The sequence below is a fragment of the Venturia canescens genome, chromosome 5 (assembly GCF_019457755.1).
Source record: "Venturia canescens isolate UGA chromosome 5, ASM1945775v1, whole genome shotgun sequence".
Lineage (NCBI taxonomy): Eukaryota > Metazoa > Arthropoda > Insecta > Hymenoptera > Ichneumonidae > Venturia > Venturia canescens.
The window spans coordinates 429,638-448,322 of NC_057425.1; the positions used below are offsets into that span (position 1 = coordinate 429,638).

Here is an 18,685-nt window from a genome sequence, read left to right on the forward strand (position 1 = left end):
AATTCCGAGTAGTATCATGACGAATTAGTGTACAGTTAATGGCATCGATATATACCGCTCTCAGGATCCATTTTCAAGTATTCGAATATCGAATCGACATTTTTGTCCAGCTGTACGAAGAATTGCGAATGGGCGATCAAATCGATTTATATTCAAATATTTCGCATTTTGCTGCTGAATATTAAGAAACCAAAATATTTTACCCGTTGGTAGCAAAGAAGACCTTCCAAAATTGTCAGGGACAACAATAAAATACTCTGCGAGTACATGTTTTAGAACGAGCATTAGAAGAAAAAAAATGAAAGTTACAATTCGTTTTCGCAGGTTGAAGTCGACTGAATAAATCTTTGGCGTAATCGTCATTCAATAAAACGGGCTCTCGAAAGCGGGGACCATAATACATATATATATATTAAAAATATAATACGTCGCACCCAATCAGACGTAATTCATCGCATTTACCTATCTGATATTCTTTAACGGCTAGTTTTTTTTTAACATGGCGCGGTCGAATGACAATAAATTTAACAATTGTCATGACGGTTCTTACATAAGAAATTTATTTCAGTTATTTCTACAACTCCGATCAGTATTTTTTCATCATTGCAACATCAAGTTTTTTTGTTAAAAAAAAATCGAATATTTTGTGGATGAAGTCGAAAAATCTTGACGGGCCAAATTTCTTCTGATGATCGTTACAAATGGACGCAACGAATTTGAAGATAAAACTATAAAATGAAAAATGGACAGTAGATATATTTGGTTCGAGAAACTTGTGTGAAAATAAACGTATTTCCGCTTAATGTTAACCGCGTTCCTGGTTCTGAAAGATCGTTTTTATTTGGCTAATTTTTTTCACAAAATCTTGGCATAAAGTTATACATACGGTTATCCGTTTGGCCATTTTCCTCCGCGCCGATTTTACCACCGAAGCTAAACTAGTTAATAAAACTCTGTTTTGTATTTGTTCAAACAATTTGTGCCATAAAAAAAAATTGGAGATGGCCTTGATCGCCTTGATATGTAATCATACCATTTTGATAGTCCCCGTTCAAGTTTACCAAAATAAGAAAATTTGTAAATGAAATCCACATTGAATTTTGTAATATTTTTCTTGATGCGTTGAGCCATTTCTTCTTATTATTTCTATACGAATAAAAAATTGTAATTGTATTGTTGGCCCTCGAAGATTCAGGGTAGACTAATTGATGATACCAGCCCGTAATCGCGGCTCTGTAAATGACGCATAAGTTGTTTGACTTATGGGACACTGCATACACAAAAAATGCAATGTCTCCACGACTGGACTAGTCTTCTATCGAACAACCATTATTTAATATAAAAAAATGGAAAATATTATATCTGATAAGCGAGAACTTTTTATCGCTTCGTAAAAAGTTTATGAGAAAATAAGTAGAAAGATATTAAAACTCTGCTCGCTTTATGGAATAGAATTTATAGAATTTTCAGTTTAATGCGCCGTAATGATTCGGGGTCTCTCTATATGAAAAATAGTTGATGGTGAAATTTTTTACTGCGCCTCGGATTTGCGCTTTTTCGGTACATATCCGAAGTAGTTTCGTCGTCAGTATCCATTGGGAGATCGAAATGGAACGGGCACGTTTTTGTGAGTGTACCAGAATCTTTCCTCAAAATTGTAACATCTATTCCTCATTATCCAACTGTCTCGACAAAGGTATGATTGTCCAATTTTGTTTGTTTGTTTTGTTTTTAATTCTTTGCACACTGGTCGAAGGGTGGAAACTGATCGTGAGTCATCGTAGAATTGAGGTAGAAACAAAAAAGACTTTGTACTCGAATGCTGTTGAAAGACCAAAAAGTGTTTATTGAAAAACCTTTTTCTATTCGTTCTGTTGAATGATAAAATACTTTAATTACAATATCATAAATACTTATATAGTTAACCTGCCGTTGTTATCACAAATCATATGCGCATGCTCGTTGCATACGCCATGAATTATCATCAAGCCCAGTAACATATACGAAGAGCACTGTTTAATATTCAATCAGGTTTGACGACTTTGAATTTTGAGGGTAGAGAATGAAAAGTGGTGCGATCATTGTCCTCTAGCGATCGAAAGTTCTCCAATCCGTGTGCAATCGCGTGCGAGCGATGAAAACCACGAAAAACCGACGTCTTTTCGTTATTGTTACAAACTGACGCAACGACTTTGAAGACAAATCTGCGCAGGGAGAGAATTTCAAAAAGATGCGAGCGTTATTTCACGGTCCGAATTCCAAGAGGAATGTGGTGTACGGATTTTCAATAATGTACTCACTCCAGGTTTTTGATCATCTCTGTTGATGCAAGGAGTTCCTGGCGCTGCCCCATGATTAAGTTTCACACAATATGTTGGAGGCTTCGACGCATCGAGTAGATTCGATTTTGTACACCGAAGTACGGTGCAAATGTCATCCTTAATAGCGGATAAACAATTGTGAATAGATGATAAAATTTCACAGGAACGTTCGACTCATTATTTTGCTCGATATTCATATACGGAATGGGTTCCTCAAGAAAATACGATGAGCGGGAAAGGAATGCAAATTTTTTTTCTCGTTGGTCTTTACAAAATTGCGCGATCAGAAAAGTTTCAAATTTTGTGAAAGGTAAGTAATGCTGCTCACCGTTGGCGATGGACAAGGTCCAACCGGGCCATAAGACTCGCACTGTTCGTGCAAGTCTGCCATTTTTCCGGGTAATAATCTTGGCAAATCGCTATGTCGCATCGTCGTTACGGGTCGCTTATACATACAACTGAGATTTCCACTTCTATGAATGCAAGTGATAAAACTTAAATTATCATAAATTCGTGTATTATTTCAAAAGGTGGAAATTGATTCGATAGCGATGTAGTACCTAATGATTTCATTGAATCGCGTTATCGAGCAGTTTGAAAAGGACGTCGAGTTGACGGTGGGTTCCGTACGTTCTGCCATCACGAAACCGTATTTTTTATTGCAGGCCACATCCGATTGATCATTATCGTCATCCAAGCCTAATCTGTTGATGAAAATAGTAGAAAACGCTTTACCGCAATCTAGAATAACGCATTCTCTAGTAAAGTATAATGAGTGAATTTTCGTCCTTACACGTGTCCGATTTCATGGGCGGCCGTTAAAATGCCTTCGTACACACCGTGATCGCGTACAACGGCGACACCTCTTTTCACGCGGAGTACATCCGAAGTTTGACAAGCTCCGGAATACACCGATGCGCCTACAGAATGCATGATTTTCGTAGCAAAAAATTTCGTCCTTTCAGTAAAATAACATGAAAAATTAATATCGATGACTGGATTCTTTACCTAACGTTGTTCCTAGCATTTTGTACCTGTAAAAAAAGTATGTTTGAACAGGCGCATGACTTTTTTCATTGGATATGATCACTGGCAATAATGACACATATCTTACTTTGTCATTGTGATGGAAATATCGTACATACTCAAAGGTATTTGATCTTTCACAGAGTAAAAGAATTTTGCTCCCAATAAATTTGTAACGATGTGGTTTATTACTACGCCTGGATTGAACCAGCCGACATATGGGGTTGATGACCTTTCCTGATTATTCATTAAGGAGGATTGGTTCGTAAATTGGCGAAAATTACCGGGATATTAAAAAACATATAAATTTTTACAAGACAGGTTGTTTTTTAATCTCATTTTCGACTCACCGTTGCAATAACAAAGGCGCTAATATGGAGTCTGACTTTCGGAGTTTCGAGTTTACGGTAGTACATATCAACGCCGTTCCAAAAGGCCAAAAGATATTCGAGTATACGTACCAATTCATTTTCCGTTCTTGAAAACATGAAAATTCCATTAAAAGCGCGTTTCATTCTCGCACGCGACGACGCCTTGCTTGAGCAAAGCTCATACTTTCTGCCATTATTGCGCTTACCGATTACCGTATGATGACGAATCGAGTGTTATCAACAGTTTTGGATAAATAGTACCGGTATAAGGGACTAGCGGAGTATCGCCACCAGCATCTGTGTTCTCGCGTATTTCCGATTCGGGCTCGATCCTTGGCGTATCTCTTGCATTACGCTCTGTACACAAGTTTTTCAAAAGCCTTGATCAAACAGTCAACTTTTATACCATTTACATCATTTTATATACCTTTATATCAGATTTTGTACCCCCAGCACTTGCATTGGCAAAGTGTACAAAGTAGACTTACCCCGCCCGTGCGGCTCTTTTAACTTTTCGAGTTTTTTCAACGAGGCGATAATGTGATTTCCATAGTAAGACATCTTAGAACGATAGTCAAGCGTAGCCGAGTCGTCGGCCGAACGACGTTTTCTTGAATGTTCCTCAACAATGTGATCGGGCAGAGATCTGATTACCAGGGTTGCATCCCCGTCGTTTTTCGGTGTGATTTGACCGTTCTGCGTTGGATAATCCGCGGTCGATTGTTAATATAATATTATTTCTCGTTTGATTATCATGCGAATTAATTATTAAAAGGATTTATTTATCTTTAAGATGTGATGGGAAAAGCGCGCACGTACAATTATCGTTTGATTATTTTCATCTCTGCTGACTACCAGTGAAGCCAAATGCTCGGGATCCTTCAAAAGCATCCCAACCTTTTTCATCGCCTGCGTGGTGAAAAAAAATCCATTACAAATAATACCAATTGACAATCTTATCTTTTTCAATTGATATGATTTTTAATAAAACTTACATCTTCGTACAAAACGTATTCGACTCCACCGGTTTTGTTCGCATTCGGGATTAGGAAATAGACGGGTGTTTCGGACGTCGCTAATACCGAATCTCCGGGTTCCAGTAGGAGATCAACGTTTATGCCCAAAGCTTGAATTCTTACCGATGTTGCATTGTCAAGATCTCTCTTACGAAATTGCCGGACAAACTCTTCTCCCAGGAACTGGTACTCTATAATCGACAACCGATAACCGACAAGTTTTTACATTGTTTTTTTTTTTTTTTTCGGAATAAGGAGTTTTATTTATTCGCGAACGATTTTAGAAAATTGTGTACATAGGCGAGCAGAAGATAATTCGTTGGGCAAACAAATGACACGTTATTTATCAAGATGATATATATTTACCGGTTTCGGGATCCATTTGCAAGTGATGCAAAACAGCATCATGAGCCGTAGTCACCTGCAGGTGAAATAAAAAAAAAAAAAACTCAACATTCCTTCCACAGGTTGGGTGAGTTTATTTGTAACGTTAAAAGTTATTGATAATGTAGATTCACCTTTCCATAATAGAGAAAAGTATACACAATGGTCCAGCAGAGAATTTTAATAGCCTGCAGGCGGTGCATGCTGATTGTTGATCGATATAACTGGGAAAAATTTTTACGTTGAAAGAGGGACGGTGCCGGGAAGGTTCGAAAAACCGAATGAGGATCGACGCGAAGATTGCGATCTAATAAAGGATCTCGAAAATTTTTTAAATTTATTGAAATTCGAAAAGATAGATATTTTGTGTGTTTAGTAGTTATCAATAAACATATAGCGAAACGTTATCGCACTGTGAATCGATGAAATTGACATGAACTCGATTTACCTGAGAAATGACTCGGTTAATCAAGCTAAAAACTCGTAATTCATATCAGTTAGCTCTCATAGTAACTTATGTGCTCTACTACACATTTGAGTATAACAAATGTTGGCCTCGGCGAGCTATCGCCCGTAATGAGACACGTGTCATAACCAAATGGATAGCTGATATATTGTTGTAGATGACATTTTTTGAGCAAGTAAATAATTTATGCCGTTTATCGTCGAATTGTACGAAATATGAGGAGCAAAAAATGTGTGCTCTCTGAAAGGAAAAAAAAACTATTCTTTTATCATTTGTTATAGATAGGTTAAGGATATATTGCACAGGCGATACAATGTTGCCATGCTAAACCATGCTAAAAACATAAAAAAATTCAAAATGATCAGAATTTTATAAAATTTGGTGAACATATTCTTTAGTGCCAAATTTGACAATACAAATTTTTTAAGATTTTTCTTCTGTACAGTTATCGAGTAATTGATCACTAAAGTTCACGTGTATAAGCATAGCGTTTCCATATATATAGGTATACATTCCGGGCATAAGAAATCCGCTTTAATGCGTAATTACTCGATAACTAAACAGAAGAAAATTTTGAAAAAATTTGTGTTTTCGCACTTGATGTTGAAGAACATTATCACCAAATTTGATCAATTTCTAATTATTTCGACTTTTGTATCATTCACCCTTAAATTACTCGCATGTATCTGAAAATCGTTATATCATGGAACGAGCTTCGAAGAATGTAACAGCTGCGCATAATACCATTTCTGTGATTATCTTCGCACTCGCCGTTGATGACAGTCGGTTGGAAGATACGTGTAGATCACCATTTTATCTCCAGTCAAGTAGCGCGCGACTTTGAAATCTGACGTTCAACGGGTACATGGATAAACATAGTTTATTTTAGTCAATTTTATTATCGCCTAAGACATGTCGATATTCAACTGTTTTATTGACAGATGGGAAATAATTGTAAATCTTAAACAAGGATTATCAAAGATATATATTGATGAATATTGAAGACTATACGAGGTCTTACCGACCGAGGCCTTACACGAGCGTTAGAGAGGTAGCGGTTGATTTTGAAAAAGTAAAACGTTTTTCCGGAGCGTTCGTTCGATATGCGATATTTTTAAGTTAGAAAATTCGAGTATAATCGAATCATGGTCTGGAGCAGAAGAGAACAAAACAAAGCTTTTATCGTGCAGAATGAGAGGACCACTCGTGCGTGGCGAAAGTTACTGCGAAAGAACGAGATGCGAGTAAAATTTATCGATAATCCACCGTTCATTTCCAACACGCGGGAATGATAAAAAAAAAAATCGAATTAGTCGTCGTTTTGCGAACAAAACGATGGAACAATGAATTCTTAAAGGAAGAATTTTCCTGCTAGCGTACATACCATTTCGCTTTCGCACGAGTATCTCGATAATTTATGAAATATGAGTCGTTTGAGGAGCGCGTGGCTCCCGTTGCGGGGGTGAAAAGAAAAACTCGCAAAGTGTAGCTCCTGTTGAGCCGCGATGGTCCATGGAACGCGTAGCGCGCGCACGACCAGCAAGTCCGTCCCGGGTTGTCGTGAAATTGAGTCAGTCGTGGGAGAACTCGTGGCCTGGTTTGTTCCCTCGTTCTCAACTCTCGAGTACCATGAAACATTCAAAAACCGGTTATAAATTTTCGTTTCTCTGTTTCATTTCACTTCGATCTAAATAATATAAAAAGGAATAGACAAATTTACGGGTGCGGAGATGGAAAAACCGTTGGAATAAAATAGGAATGATTTTATTGCCAAGAGGATGAAATTATTTGTTTCATAATCGTAGCATCGGAGCTTGAAAGTCCGAGGAAATAAGTCGACAGGGCGATCGAACCGGTACTCCGGACGAATTCCAGCATCCTGTTCGATTTCCGGACTTTCGCTCATTTCCGGTTCCCAGCATCTCGTTTCCGCAAAAACAATCGATCAAATGAGACAACTTAATAAGTCTTGGGAAAATTGACGAATCACCAATCGCAAAACGATCTACGAAGTGGCATGATTACGCGGTTAAAGCGGATTCAATATTCGTTTAAAATCCAAAGTGGTTTTTGAAATCATAAAAAGTGACATTTTTCCGATGAATTCGGTGGAGTAAATAACGAACTGACCCACATTTGAAGGGTTTAATCGTTGCTAAAACAAAAGTTGAAAGGAAATTTAAACTTGTATACCGAACAAAGAGAAACATTGTTGGTGAAGAATAACGACGCGAAGCGCGAAGGAACGGAAAATGCGTCGTCCCTTGATTCGACATTTATCGGAAGGAGGCGGAGGGGACGGTAATGCCCGTAGACAGTCGACGATAAAAAATGCCGGTGAAGACGTTGTAATCGTCAGGCCTGGATCCGGCAATATTGGAAATTGGGAATGTCGCGATTACAAACACCATCTATCTACCTACGACCTTCTCAAAGTACCCTCGACCAATCACCGAGGTCAATTATCACCGGAGCCGCGTAGCGGACACACTCCTGGATTTACTGGCGCGTTCCACAGGTTAGTGTACGCACGACTTTCCATCGACTTTACTTCCTTCGGATAGTTGACGGAATAGGAAAGAAACACGGCTGTTTCAGCCGCGGAACAATGTCCGCACGCGCGATCATCGTTGTTGCCATATTTTTGCTAATGATTCTCATGAAATTGGATACCAACGTATTTGTTTTGAATTGGTCAATACAAATTTACAAACTCCATTACCGTTTGAAGTACACACCATTGCGATCGTTCGATCGTGCGCGTACAACGTACCTCGTATTTCCCGAACTCCGGGCCGTTAGTAATTGTGCCCGAACTATTCCCTTCCATGAATTCGTAATAGCAGAAAAACAGAAATTCGTACCGGGTCACATGAGTTTGATGTTAATTTCGCAAGTGTCAATAATTGGATCTCGCTGCCGTAACGTTTGAATGGCATTGGTAACTATAGCCTTAGTAAAATGGTATCGGGATCATTGTTTTCTGTAACCAGGAAAATAGATTCGTCGTGCTAACAATAGGATGCATATCATTTTGATGATGGTATACAATTGAATAGGGGTTTTGCTCACGTTATGTGAAATGATACAATTATAATATGCTTTCTCAGAGCTCCTTTTGTCTGTGTCGAAGACGCATATACGGAGTAAATTGTACAAAGGAGGAAAGTCGTGTTTACGAGCGATGAGAATCTTGTGCCGAGGAACATAACTCATTATCCCTCTTATTATAAGCAATATTTGCTCACACACAAATGCATCAGCCAGCACATATAATATTTAGCTATCTTCGAGCGATGATTATTCACTATGGAATGAAACCTGCGTGTGCTACGACACACACGCACACACACGTGATTCGGGGTATAAAAATAATCACGATACAATATTTCATCCGGGTCCGTCCATTATCGAGGAGGAGAATTTTCAGGCATTTTCCCAACGATCTCGAAGGGTGTCATAGTTTAGTGCATAATCATGATGAGCGGTGCGGTGACGTATCGATATATCTTTACTCTCGTTTGTTGCGGGCTTATAGGATGATATTCGTCGTGAAAAGTCGTCGTTGTCGAGGATTGAGAAAATTAGTTTTGCTACGTGTCAGGAGTTTCACGTTGTAGGGGCTAAATGTACCCCTACAACCCCTTTTTTGCTCTACCGTAACCTCCGGTGTTATACCTGCCGAGAGTGGGCCAACGACACGATGACGAAGCTCTGAGAGCGAGCCGAAGAGAGATATATGAAAAGAGAGTGAGACAGAAGCTCCCTGGATTTCCAGGTGTCCCGGGAATCTCATCCGGGGTACCGCGCTCGCGCACTTTTAACCCCTTCCCTCTCTCCTTCCACGCACACCGCTGTCCTTGCCCCCTTCGCCCTTTGCTTCTCTTTTATCGAATCTTCGCATACGCTGCACGACCCTTGCTTGCGTTAATCTCGTACACACGCGCGCGCGCGCACACACACACATACACACGCATGTGTTAACTCGTATAGGTAACTGCGCGAGAGGAGGGGCGGGGAGATAGGAGAGAAGGAGTATATGACGCGCGGGAGTACTCCCACCATTCGAAAATTAATCGACTCCCGGTGACGGAGTTCCTCTGCTGCTCGCTTTGATTGAATTGAAATCGGATAAAACGACGCTCGAGAGTATAAATTTGATTGATTGATGATTGATTCGAACGACATTATTTCTGGCCAGCATCGAGTTTAATCGTGTATTTTCACTTTTTTTTTGTTTTCATTCGCATCGACAATTCAGCAGTCCTCCTCGCATGAAGAGGATACTATATATGGAATATGAGAAACAGTAAACGCGCGCGTTTCCATTTTGAGCCGCTCAGAGATCAATCGAGATTCCGAATATTTGAGGTATCGCGCGGGATGCATGGTGAGGCTATTTTAAGATACAAGCACGACAACAACGAGTCCCGTAAACGCGCACACGTAAAACTCCATGCATATTGGAAGGGCAAAACGAGGGGGAGACCGCGAGCGATTTAATCTGTGATAGTGGGTCGACGATTCAAGAGAGTGAGAAAAAGAAAAGGGGTGAAATAGGGCAAAGGGAGATGCAAAATCCACGAGAGGACATCCTCATTCCGTGGCTACTGTTATAAAGTACATGCGCTTATATAGATCTCTCTCGAAACTACGTGTTGCTGATGTCGAGTCGCCTATATATACCACGAGTGCCCGCCGGAGATGATCGGTTGAGTATAATAAATTAGTTCTGCCAGGTGGTGTGACACCAGCATGGAACTTTGCATAGGGGAGACTTCGGGCGGGAACCAGAGAGGGATTTCAAGAGGAGAAGAGGGTACGAGGTTGAGAGGAGGACGAGGAGATAGAATGGAGCAATTATGCAAGTGCGAAATCATTGAGAATCTTCTGCGTGTGTATAGTATTGACGTAGGACGTGCTCTCTTCGATACGCGTATTCTTCAATTACAGACTGCTGTCGCAAAACCCGTTCCTCGGATGTTATTAAAAAAAAAATTACAGGATTGACGAATTTTGAAATCGTCACTTTCATTATATACACATGTAAAATCTCTAATTATTTTATCTCTGCATCCAGAGGGAATATATATATACTTGCGAAAGATGAATTTCGGAGGCGTCCCTCTCTTGGAGCTTGCCGAATCGAATTGATTTTATTCGATCGTCTTGGGGGGGAAAAAAATAATATTCGAAACATCGATTATAAGGACGAAAGCGAAAGTTGAGGAGAATTATTGACAAAAGTACGTAGTCACGACGATAGTCGACTGTGGAAGAAAAGACGAAGGATTATGGCAATTTCAACGAGTGCATTATCGTTTCTCGAGGTCGATAATATCGAGAAGAATGTCAATAAATCGGAAGTGTCGTTGGCGAAGACGTCGTAGGAATAGAGTGGCTATTATACGCGCTGTAAGGGGGAATGGGGAATGGGGAATGGGGAATGGGGAATCGTAATACAGAGAGGAAGAGAGAAAGAACCAGGTGGCCAATGGCGTTAGCCTTCCTCGTCTTCGAATGCACGTGTGCATCTCGATCCTCTAGCGCATATACGCGCGACACCTTTGATCCCTGGTGTGCCGATCCGCAACGATTGCGGATGCACATATACACACTTATACCTGCGTATATGCACATTTAACAGCATCCATACATGTTCTCTACGACTCCGATATACCTATGTGTATATATTTATGCTTGTTTTTTATCTTCTTTTTGCTTCTTTCGAGTTCCTCTCTTCTCGTTTGTCTATCCCGCACAGCAATATACACGCGTTCATTGCCATAGTGAGCGCGCACAGGCTATATACAAAGAAATATCTCCTCGCGGTTTTCTCCTGTGACGTGCCGATAAGTAAATAAATCGCTGCAGTCTCCGTCCTTCCCCTTCTCTCTCTTTCCCCCATATTTTCTCCTACTTTTCATTTCGTTCTCACTCGTTATTCTCCGATACTTATTCTCTATTTTCCTGCTCATTATTCTTTCATCTTTTTTTACCTTGGATTTTTCGTCGATGAATTTTCGTTGTTCGAAAAAATTTATTTCGCGTCTCCGGTCCTTTTTTCCAAATAAGTATCATATATACTTGTTTCGGTAAACGTACTTCCCTTAATTTGCACCATTCGCAGTGATCGCTTCTGTCGTTATTCACTTTTCTCTTTATTCCTCTACGGCCGAAACTTTTTTTTATCTTCCACTTGTGTTTTTCTTCAGACCTTTCTGTCTCTTAATTTTCCTATATTCGGCTATCCCTTTTCTCTGCTATTCCGTGTGCCCGCTCCGTCCGCTTTTTCTCTCTTGATCTTTTATTTTCCGTTTGTTGGAACATCGGAGAATCAGCTTACACGAGAAATAATGGGGCAAAGGTTCATGGGGTTCGAGCTCGTGCTGGCCGTGAAACAAAAGAAACAGGCAAAGGGGGATGAAAAATAAAAGAGATTGAAGGAAGAAAAAATAAATAAACGAGATGGGAATTGAAAAAAAAGTATGACAAAAAGAGGAACAAAAAGTAAGTAATGCAGCATGCTCTCTTGAGCATGCTACGGTGCCGAGCACGCGCCTTCTCCCACGGAATATCGTCTTTCAGGAATTAAAAGCCGTAAAATCGTTTCTCGAGAGCACTTCTGTAAATATACATGTATATACGGGATGTATTCAAGTACGGAATCTCGCACGAGAGATCCCATCTGACGCGTGTTTAAACCGTCTCTAATTCTTTTCCGTACCGCTTGAACACAGTACTTGAAACTAGACCGGGTCAGTGACAGTGTGCAGTATATATACGTACATACCCATAAACACGCATGGTTTTATGTAAATGATAGTTTTCACGACAGTCAACTTAAAAAATGTGTATCTACGTATATGAGGCCTGCCTCGTACGTATTCTAGAGCTCCACAAATATAAAAACATTAACGATGCTTAACCTCCGCGGAAATTAATTGCAATAAAAAGTTGGAAAATGTTTGATGTTTCCGTTTATGTTTATACGGAAAACTGTGAAATATCCAACAATTCAATCATACGAATAATACATTCGGTCATATATGATATCGAGAATATATCATATGGAATACGATATATGGAGCGTCTTTGGAGCGTTGAAGAAACAAGCAAGCCCAGAAGATCCTGTCGTGCAACGGTATATATATGAAGCACCGGGCGTGAAACTGAAAGGTCGACGAAAAGCCACACACGAGCAGGAGGGCGAGACAACAATTCCGCTAAATTTGGTGACAACAATAAGGGGGGATTAAGGAGATTAGGAAAGAGCGGGAGCTCTGCGCGAAATTAGGGGGCGCGAGCGTGAAGGATTAGATACGATTAGCGTCGGAGAAGAGAATATATATAGCAAACGGAGAAAAAGTGCATGGTTAGTGTACGCACGAGCGGGAGGAGCTTCGAAGTTTTGGACAGACGACGGAGCAGACGAGAATTATTCGAAATGTTCCCCCAGGGAGAATAGAATGCGAGCCTGTCGCACGTTCACGATAATTGACTATTCTGCCGCGTATATATACGTGCGTGATCGCGAACCCCGAAGTGCGCATCATCAAACTCCCCTGCGGTGAGAACTCATTCGTGCGGTTCGGCTGTTCCGAAAGTTAGTACAAACATTTATGATTGTACTCGAAGCGACCTCGAATCTCAAGACGCATAAATATTCTGAACCATTTTTTCTCCCGTTGATTCCCTTTTTCTAACTATTTATACTCGCACTTGTCTCGTCAATGGGACAGTAGAACAAAATAATACAACCTCATCGGCGCACTTATACTCTACACGATTACCTCGTTCCGTAAAAATTGGAAAGAAGAATTCTGGGACACCCTGCTTACACAGAGTCCTTCGTCTTGCGGAATATCATCGCAGTGTATGGGTTCATCTTAATTGAATCGTTTCCTCATCGTGTCGCCGTGGACTCGAAGTTGTTTAACCAGACTCCAGAATTCATGCCTCTCTCACTCTTCCCTGGTGTACTTTACCGTATACGCATGAACCTACGAACTCGTGAATTCAGGCCGGAGTTCAATATTTAGACCGTTGACCTTCATCTTCTTCAGCTCGTTGGAACACACACAAGTTTTTTTGAAGTGAAACTTCTATAGGTGCGCTGGGCTTGGGGGGTAAACTGGTGAAAATCTTGTTACGGAAGTGTGTAACGGAAGTGCTACGAAAAGTGTGAATACGCATGCGCATGAACATTTTCGTTCTCTCTCATGCTCATTGCCATGGGCTCGTGTGATTGGGCGAGGCGAACGATAATTGAGAAAGAGATATATGTTGGTAGAGATAGAAATACCTAATACGCAGTGTAGGCCTATCGTCCTCACCCTTTCATTTAGTCTTTAGCCCTGACTTGGAAGAATTGCAGGAGAACGAGACACAAAGAGTGATGCGCACGTATATTCTCTTTCTCTCTTTTTCTCACTGCACAAACAAAATAAACCTCAACAAAAATAAACCCCAACAAAAATAAACCTCAACAGAAATAAACCCCAACAAAAATAAACCCAAACAAAAATAAACCCCAACAAAAATAAACCCAAACAAAAATAAACCCCAACAAAAATAAACCCAAACAAAAATAAACCTCAACAAAAATAAACCCCAACAAAAACAAACCCAAACAAAAATAAACCCCAACAAAAATAAGCCCCAACAAAAATAAACCCCAACAAAAATAAACCCAACTTTCAACTTGATTGTTATATAATTGATTTTTTAAGAATCTCAAAATAAAATAGTTCTTTTGTAAAAAAAAGTCTAAACTTTACGAAAAAATTTTTAAAAATTTTTTAAAAATGGTACTTTAGGAGCAATTTTAAAGTTATAATTGCTTTTTCAGGATTTATATGACCCCTGAGAATATTTAAAATATTTTAATCAAAAAGCTGAGGTTTTTTCACATAAAAATGACTACGTTTAGTGTTCCGAAAAATAATTCAGGGGTTCGATATTTTCAACACGAGAAAGTTAACAATTGCAAATTTTCAAATTGTCAAATCTCTATAACTTAGAAACTGCTAGACAAAAAAAATTGAAAAAAATCATGAAAGCTCACAGTGACACGTACTTTTGAAAAGCAATGACCATTATGCATAATGCAGACCCCCCCAACACAAATTAATTCCATAATTGGTAGAATGACCTCAGTTGTGTGGTCTAAAGCACACTCACTTTTTTTTATTTTCCTTTCTATGCGCATACACCAAAATTCTGATTTTCTCTGTGTGTTCCACAGAAACTCGGAGGTCTTGTAATAGCAGGAGACCTTAACTCATCGTCACTCCCCGTGCTCTTTTTTGTTATTTAGGCAAATATTTGTCCTCTCTCAACATCAATATTTACTCCTTCTTACATATATCCACGCTTCGTTAAACACACAATCGTCGATATTAAAAGGTATGATTCGCATCCTCCAGGATACAAATATATAGAGGTAGAAAAACGTATGAAAAGCATGTCCGCATAATGGTTAAAATTTCTCCGAATTAATGAAAACTTTCAATTGTTGGAGAAATTTTTGGTCAACATTTATTATTTTCGGAAAACCATTATAAAAATATTTCTTTTTTCTCTTTGCAATAATCAGGTTTCTTCATAATATAATAATTGGAGTTCCTTCAACGAGTCAAAAGTTGAAAAAATTGACTCACCGATAAAAAAAAGAAAACCGTTGCTGCATCTACATTTGAATTCGAGATTAATTATCGAAGATTTATTACTTTTGAAACTGCATATTTTATCGTATGTTATTGGGTAAGGATATCGCACAGGTAAAATGAAGTACCGTGGTAAACCTTAAGCTCCATGAGTAACCGATACACCGTCGAGGGAGAAATTGATCCTTCTTCCATGAGAATTTGTTCCCATAATGCATTCCATGTTTACATATTAATATGCAACGACCTTTTTTACCTTCTCTCCGTCCATTAATCGTGGATTCATCCTCTCTGCGCGATGCAATGATACTTTAATCCTGCTTCGAGCCATGAAAGGGTTTGTGATGATTTTTCGTGAAAACAATCACAACGATTAACTTTCGCTCAGACTTTAACGATCCGTTCCAAACCACATTTTTATTAAATTTTTCTCATCTTCAAATTAATTATTATCAAATAATTTAATTGTTATTGTTTCGAATAGTTTGTTTGAAAAGTAAATTCCACGATGCCATCTTTGATGCAGGAAAAGTATACACGAGCATAAAACACGCACGACTCGTTCGAATATATTTTCTTCCAATTCATTCCTTTTTCTTCTGTTGTTTTCAATCTTCTTTTACCGTGACTAGCAAAGAAGACCCGGGTCAAACGGCTGCCGGACAAATACAAATTTGCCCAGGAGATGCGAGGAAAATTTTCTTCGCCCGTTTTTGTACTATATTTTTCCACCGGTCGTTGGGAGAAATTGCGTACATATTCAAGATAACGGATCCATATGAAAAACAATATTGAAATATATTGCGGTGCATGCTTTTTTTCGAAAAATGCAACGACGAAATTGAACATTTTTTAATGGAACGAATAAATAGTGTATTTTGTAACGAAATATATTGTTAACCCAAAAAAGTGTCATCATTTCGAATGGATAATGTGTAAAAATCATCGATATTCGTTGGTAAATTTTACTACCAATTAACGAGACGTGCACATAAAAAAAAACCTCAAAATTTCATCGAGGAGAATAAAAAATTTTTCGAGTTTTTTCCATGGTGGTTAGCGTTGGAATTTGAGCTGCCGCTCCGAGTATCACGACAACGTGTCTGCAGCATGATGACAAGTTTATTTTTCATGCGGGATATGCGCCGAGGAAAAAAAGGAGAGAAAAAAGTGTTGGAACGTTCGCTTGCGGAGCAAGGGGGTTGAAACTTGGTCGCGTGGGAATTCGAGGAAAAAGATGCGACGAACAGAAATGAAATTTCGGTGTCTTTCGCCGACTGGTCTCGAGACGATGGAAATTATTTATCGAAGCGACTGCATTTATTTATTTACATCTGGGCAAACGTAAAACTTGAGCCCGAGCAACTAACCATGCGATCGAAGAAACATTGCCTCGAGGAAAATTCGATCTGGGATTCTCTCTCCTACATGCAAAGAGAACGTGGACCTATGCGCATTCGAATATTCAATGCGTATATATATACGAAGGATATACTTATGAAAAGGGACCAAAACCATCGATAAAAAAAAAAAAAAGGGAAAAAGTATATAAAAATGAGATAAAAAATCTCGTTGAATTTTTCATGAGCCGCTCGTTTGCCCGAGGTTCAGAAAAACATCGTTTTTGGTTGTTTCTTTCAAAAGTCATCACTCGTCCCTAGATCGAGGGTTCCTTCAGCAACAGGCGACTGAAAACATACACTTTTACATGTAAATTTCGTAAATCCCATAGGAGGAAGTGTCTTATTATTGAAAGATCGGACTCGAGTATGGAAAAGAAAAAAAAAGGAATTTTTATCGACGCTTCTCAATTTGCAAGGGCATCGATAGAAATATGTATACCGATGCGCGTTTATCTCATCTATGTCCTTCTTCTCCTTTTCGCTCTCTCTCTCTCTCTCTCTCTCTTCAAATTCCGAGTTTCTCCCAAGTTTCTTTTTCTTTTCTCGCTCCGGCTGCTCATCACCATTCTACACTCTTTCCTCGTCAGTGCGTCTCTGTTCCTGCTTCTTTTTCCCTGTCTCTCTTTCTCCCATTATCATTCCACCCGAGAAAGAAGCAAAAGCGACTCGATTTTGATCCGACAAACTTTAACACGGACCGCGGAATCTACCGGTGCTCCTGTCCCACTGCTGGAGCATCCTCTTCTTCCTCGATCCAGGAGAAAATAAGAGAGAGGAAAACGCGATGGACTCTCTTCGGTGCATCGCGTGCATGCTCGCACTTTTATATTCCATCCTTATATTTTACTTTATTCGTTTACTTTGTATAAACAACATAGACGCGCATATATATATGTATAATTTTATATATTTTACGAGTGGTGATACATAGTTGGTAGGTGTACGCGCGGTTTAATGAGCGAAAAAATACTCTCGCATAGCGAGAGAGAGAGAGAGAGAGAGGAAGGGAGGGAGAAAGAAAATCATCTCATTGGTCATTTGCGCACCTTGAAAGCTACGAGCGAGGGAGGACGAGCCTTGACGAGATACTTCTGAGCCTGATACGAAGTTCGAGAAGGAAAAATAAAAATAATAATTCAAGGCTCTTGGAGCGTTAGGGGAGATTATTTTCCGCGCGATACTTGTCTATATATATACCCGTTCATGCATCGAATCGGATTATAACCGAGTCAAATTGACGATGAATTTCTAGCTTTATATATTCCCATTTACCTCTACTGGAAGAAAAAATCATTTTCCTACAGATTGCACATTCAATTATTCGCAAATAATAATTTTATGCAGTAGGCACAAGTTTCAATATTTCATAAACTTGTTTTTATATTACTATGTTCATTTATTCTGGATCAATCGCACAAATGACGATTGTTAATTAATTTTTTCAACGTCATCATATTCATGAAGAATAAAGTGTCTCTCGCGCGTTGTAACAATTATCACTCGAGATTTGAGGCTCAAGTTAATAACGTTAAAAGGCGATATATATCCCAGCACTGATTTGAGATTGCGGATCGAAACGCGCTTGCCAGAAAATGAATGCAGGTGCCCATGATTAAAGTATAACACACCTGTCCAGCGAGTGTTGAAGAGTCCCAATTCACGCGAGTCCTCGTAGCGAGAGTTGTAAATTTTGATTTCTTTCACCGCTAGCGAGCGAGAGAAGGAACGAGTAAGAATAAGAGAGATATGGAATGGAGTTATGAGTTGAAGATAGCGATAGGAAATGATAGCGCATGAAAGAACAAGAAGCGAGTGGCGGAGGGGAATTGGGATTATATATGAGGAGGAGGAGTGCGGAGAGATCTGAGAGGTCGCCCACATCACTACTTTTCTCTCTTCCTCTCTCGCCTAACACAAACATCACGTATATGTTCTGTTGGGGATGCATCCGCGAGCACAACGCCGCGAGATATGGGGGAGCGAGAAAGAGCGAGAGAGAACGAGGGAAAGAGAAAGAGACTTCTCCGGAG

The 18,685-nt window shown here is 39.5% G+C and overlaps 2 protein-coding genes across 2 annotated transcripts in view; one reads left to right on the plus strand and one right to left on the minus strand.

Moving 5' to 3' along the window:
• Positions 1-1,823: 1,823 nt before the first annotated feature.
• The window catches only part of LOC122410572 (A disintegrin and metalloproteinase with thrombospondin motifs 1-like), a 29,618-nt gene continuing 12,756 nt past the window's right edge, over positions 1,824-18,685 (minus strand). The window contains exons 5-19 of the mRNA XM_043418797.1: positions 6,329-7,203; positions 5,253-5,824; positions 5,101-5,155; positions 4,714-4,925; positions 4,538-4,627; positions 4,207-4,414; positions 3,925-4,075; positions 3,698-3,824; positions 3,436-3,584; positions 3,330-3,355; positions 3,115-3,241; positions 2,882-3,025; positions 2,650-2,794; positions 2,301-2,438; positions 1,824-2,204 (exon numbers count right to left, since the gene is read on the minus strand). Coding sequence (XP_043274732.1) covers positions 2,172-2,204; positions 2,301-2,438; positions 2,650-2,794; positions 2,882-3,025; positions 3,115-3,241; positions 3,330-3,355; positions 3,436-3,584; positions 3,698-3,824; positions 3,925-4,075; positions 4,207-4,414; positions 4,538-4,627; positions 4,714-4,925; positions 5,101-5,155; positions 5,253-5,321 — 1,674 coding nt within the window. The 5' untranslated portion in view covers positions 5,322-5,824; positions 6,329-7,203 and the 3' untranslated portion in view covers positions 1,824-2,171. The remainder of the gene's footprint in view (positions 2,205-2,300; positions 2,439-2,649; positions 2,795-2,881; positions 3,026-3,114; positions 3,242-3,329; positions 3,356-3,435; positions 3,585-3,697; positions 3,825-3,924; positions 4,076-4,206; positions 4,415-4,537; positions 4,628-4,713; positions 4,926-5,100; positions 5,156-5,252; positions 5,825-6,328; positions 7,204-18,685) is intronic.
• The window catches only part of LOC122410571 (rap1 GTPase-activating protein 1-like), an 85,009-nt gene continuing 74,115 nt past the window's right edge, over positions 7,792-18,685 (plus strand). The window contains exon 1 of the mRNA XM_043418793.1: positions 7,792-8,102. Coding sequence (XP_043274728.1) covers positions 7,837-8,102 — 266 coding nt within the window. The 5' untranslated portion in view covers positions 7,792-7,836. The remainder of the gene's footprint in view (positions 8,103-18,685) is intronic.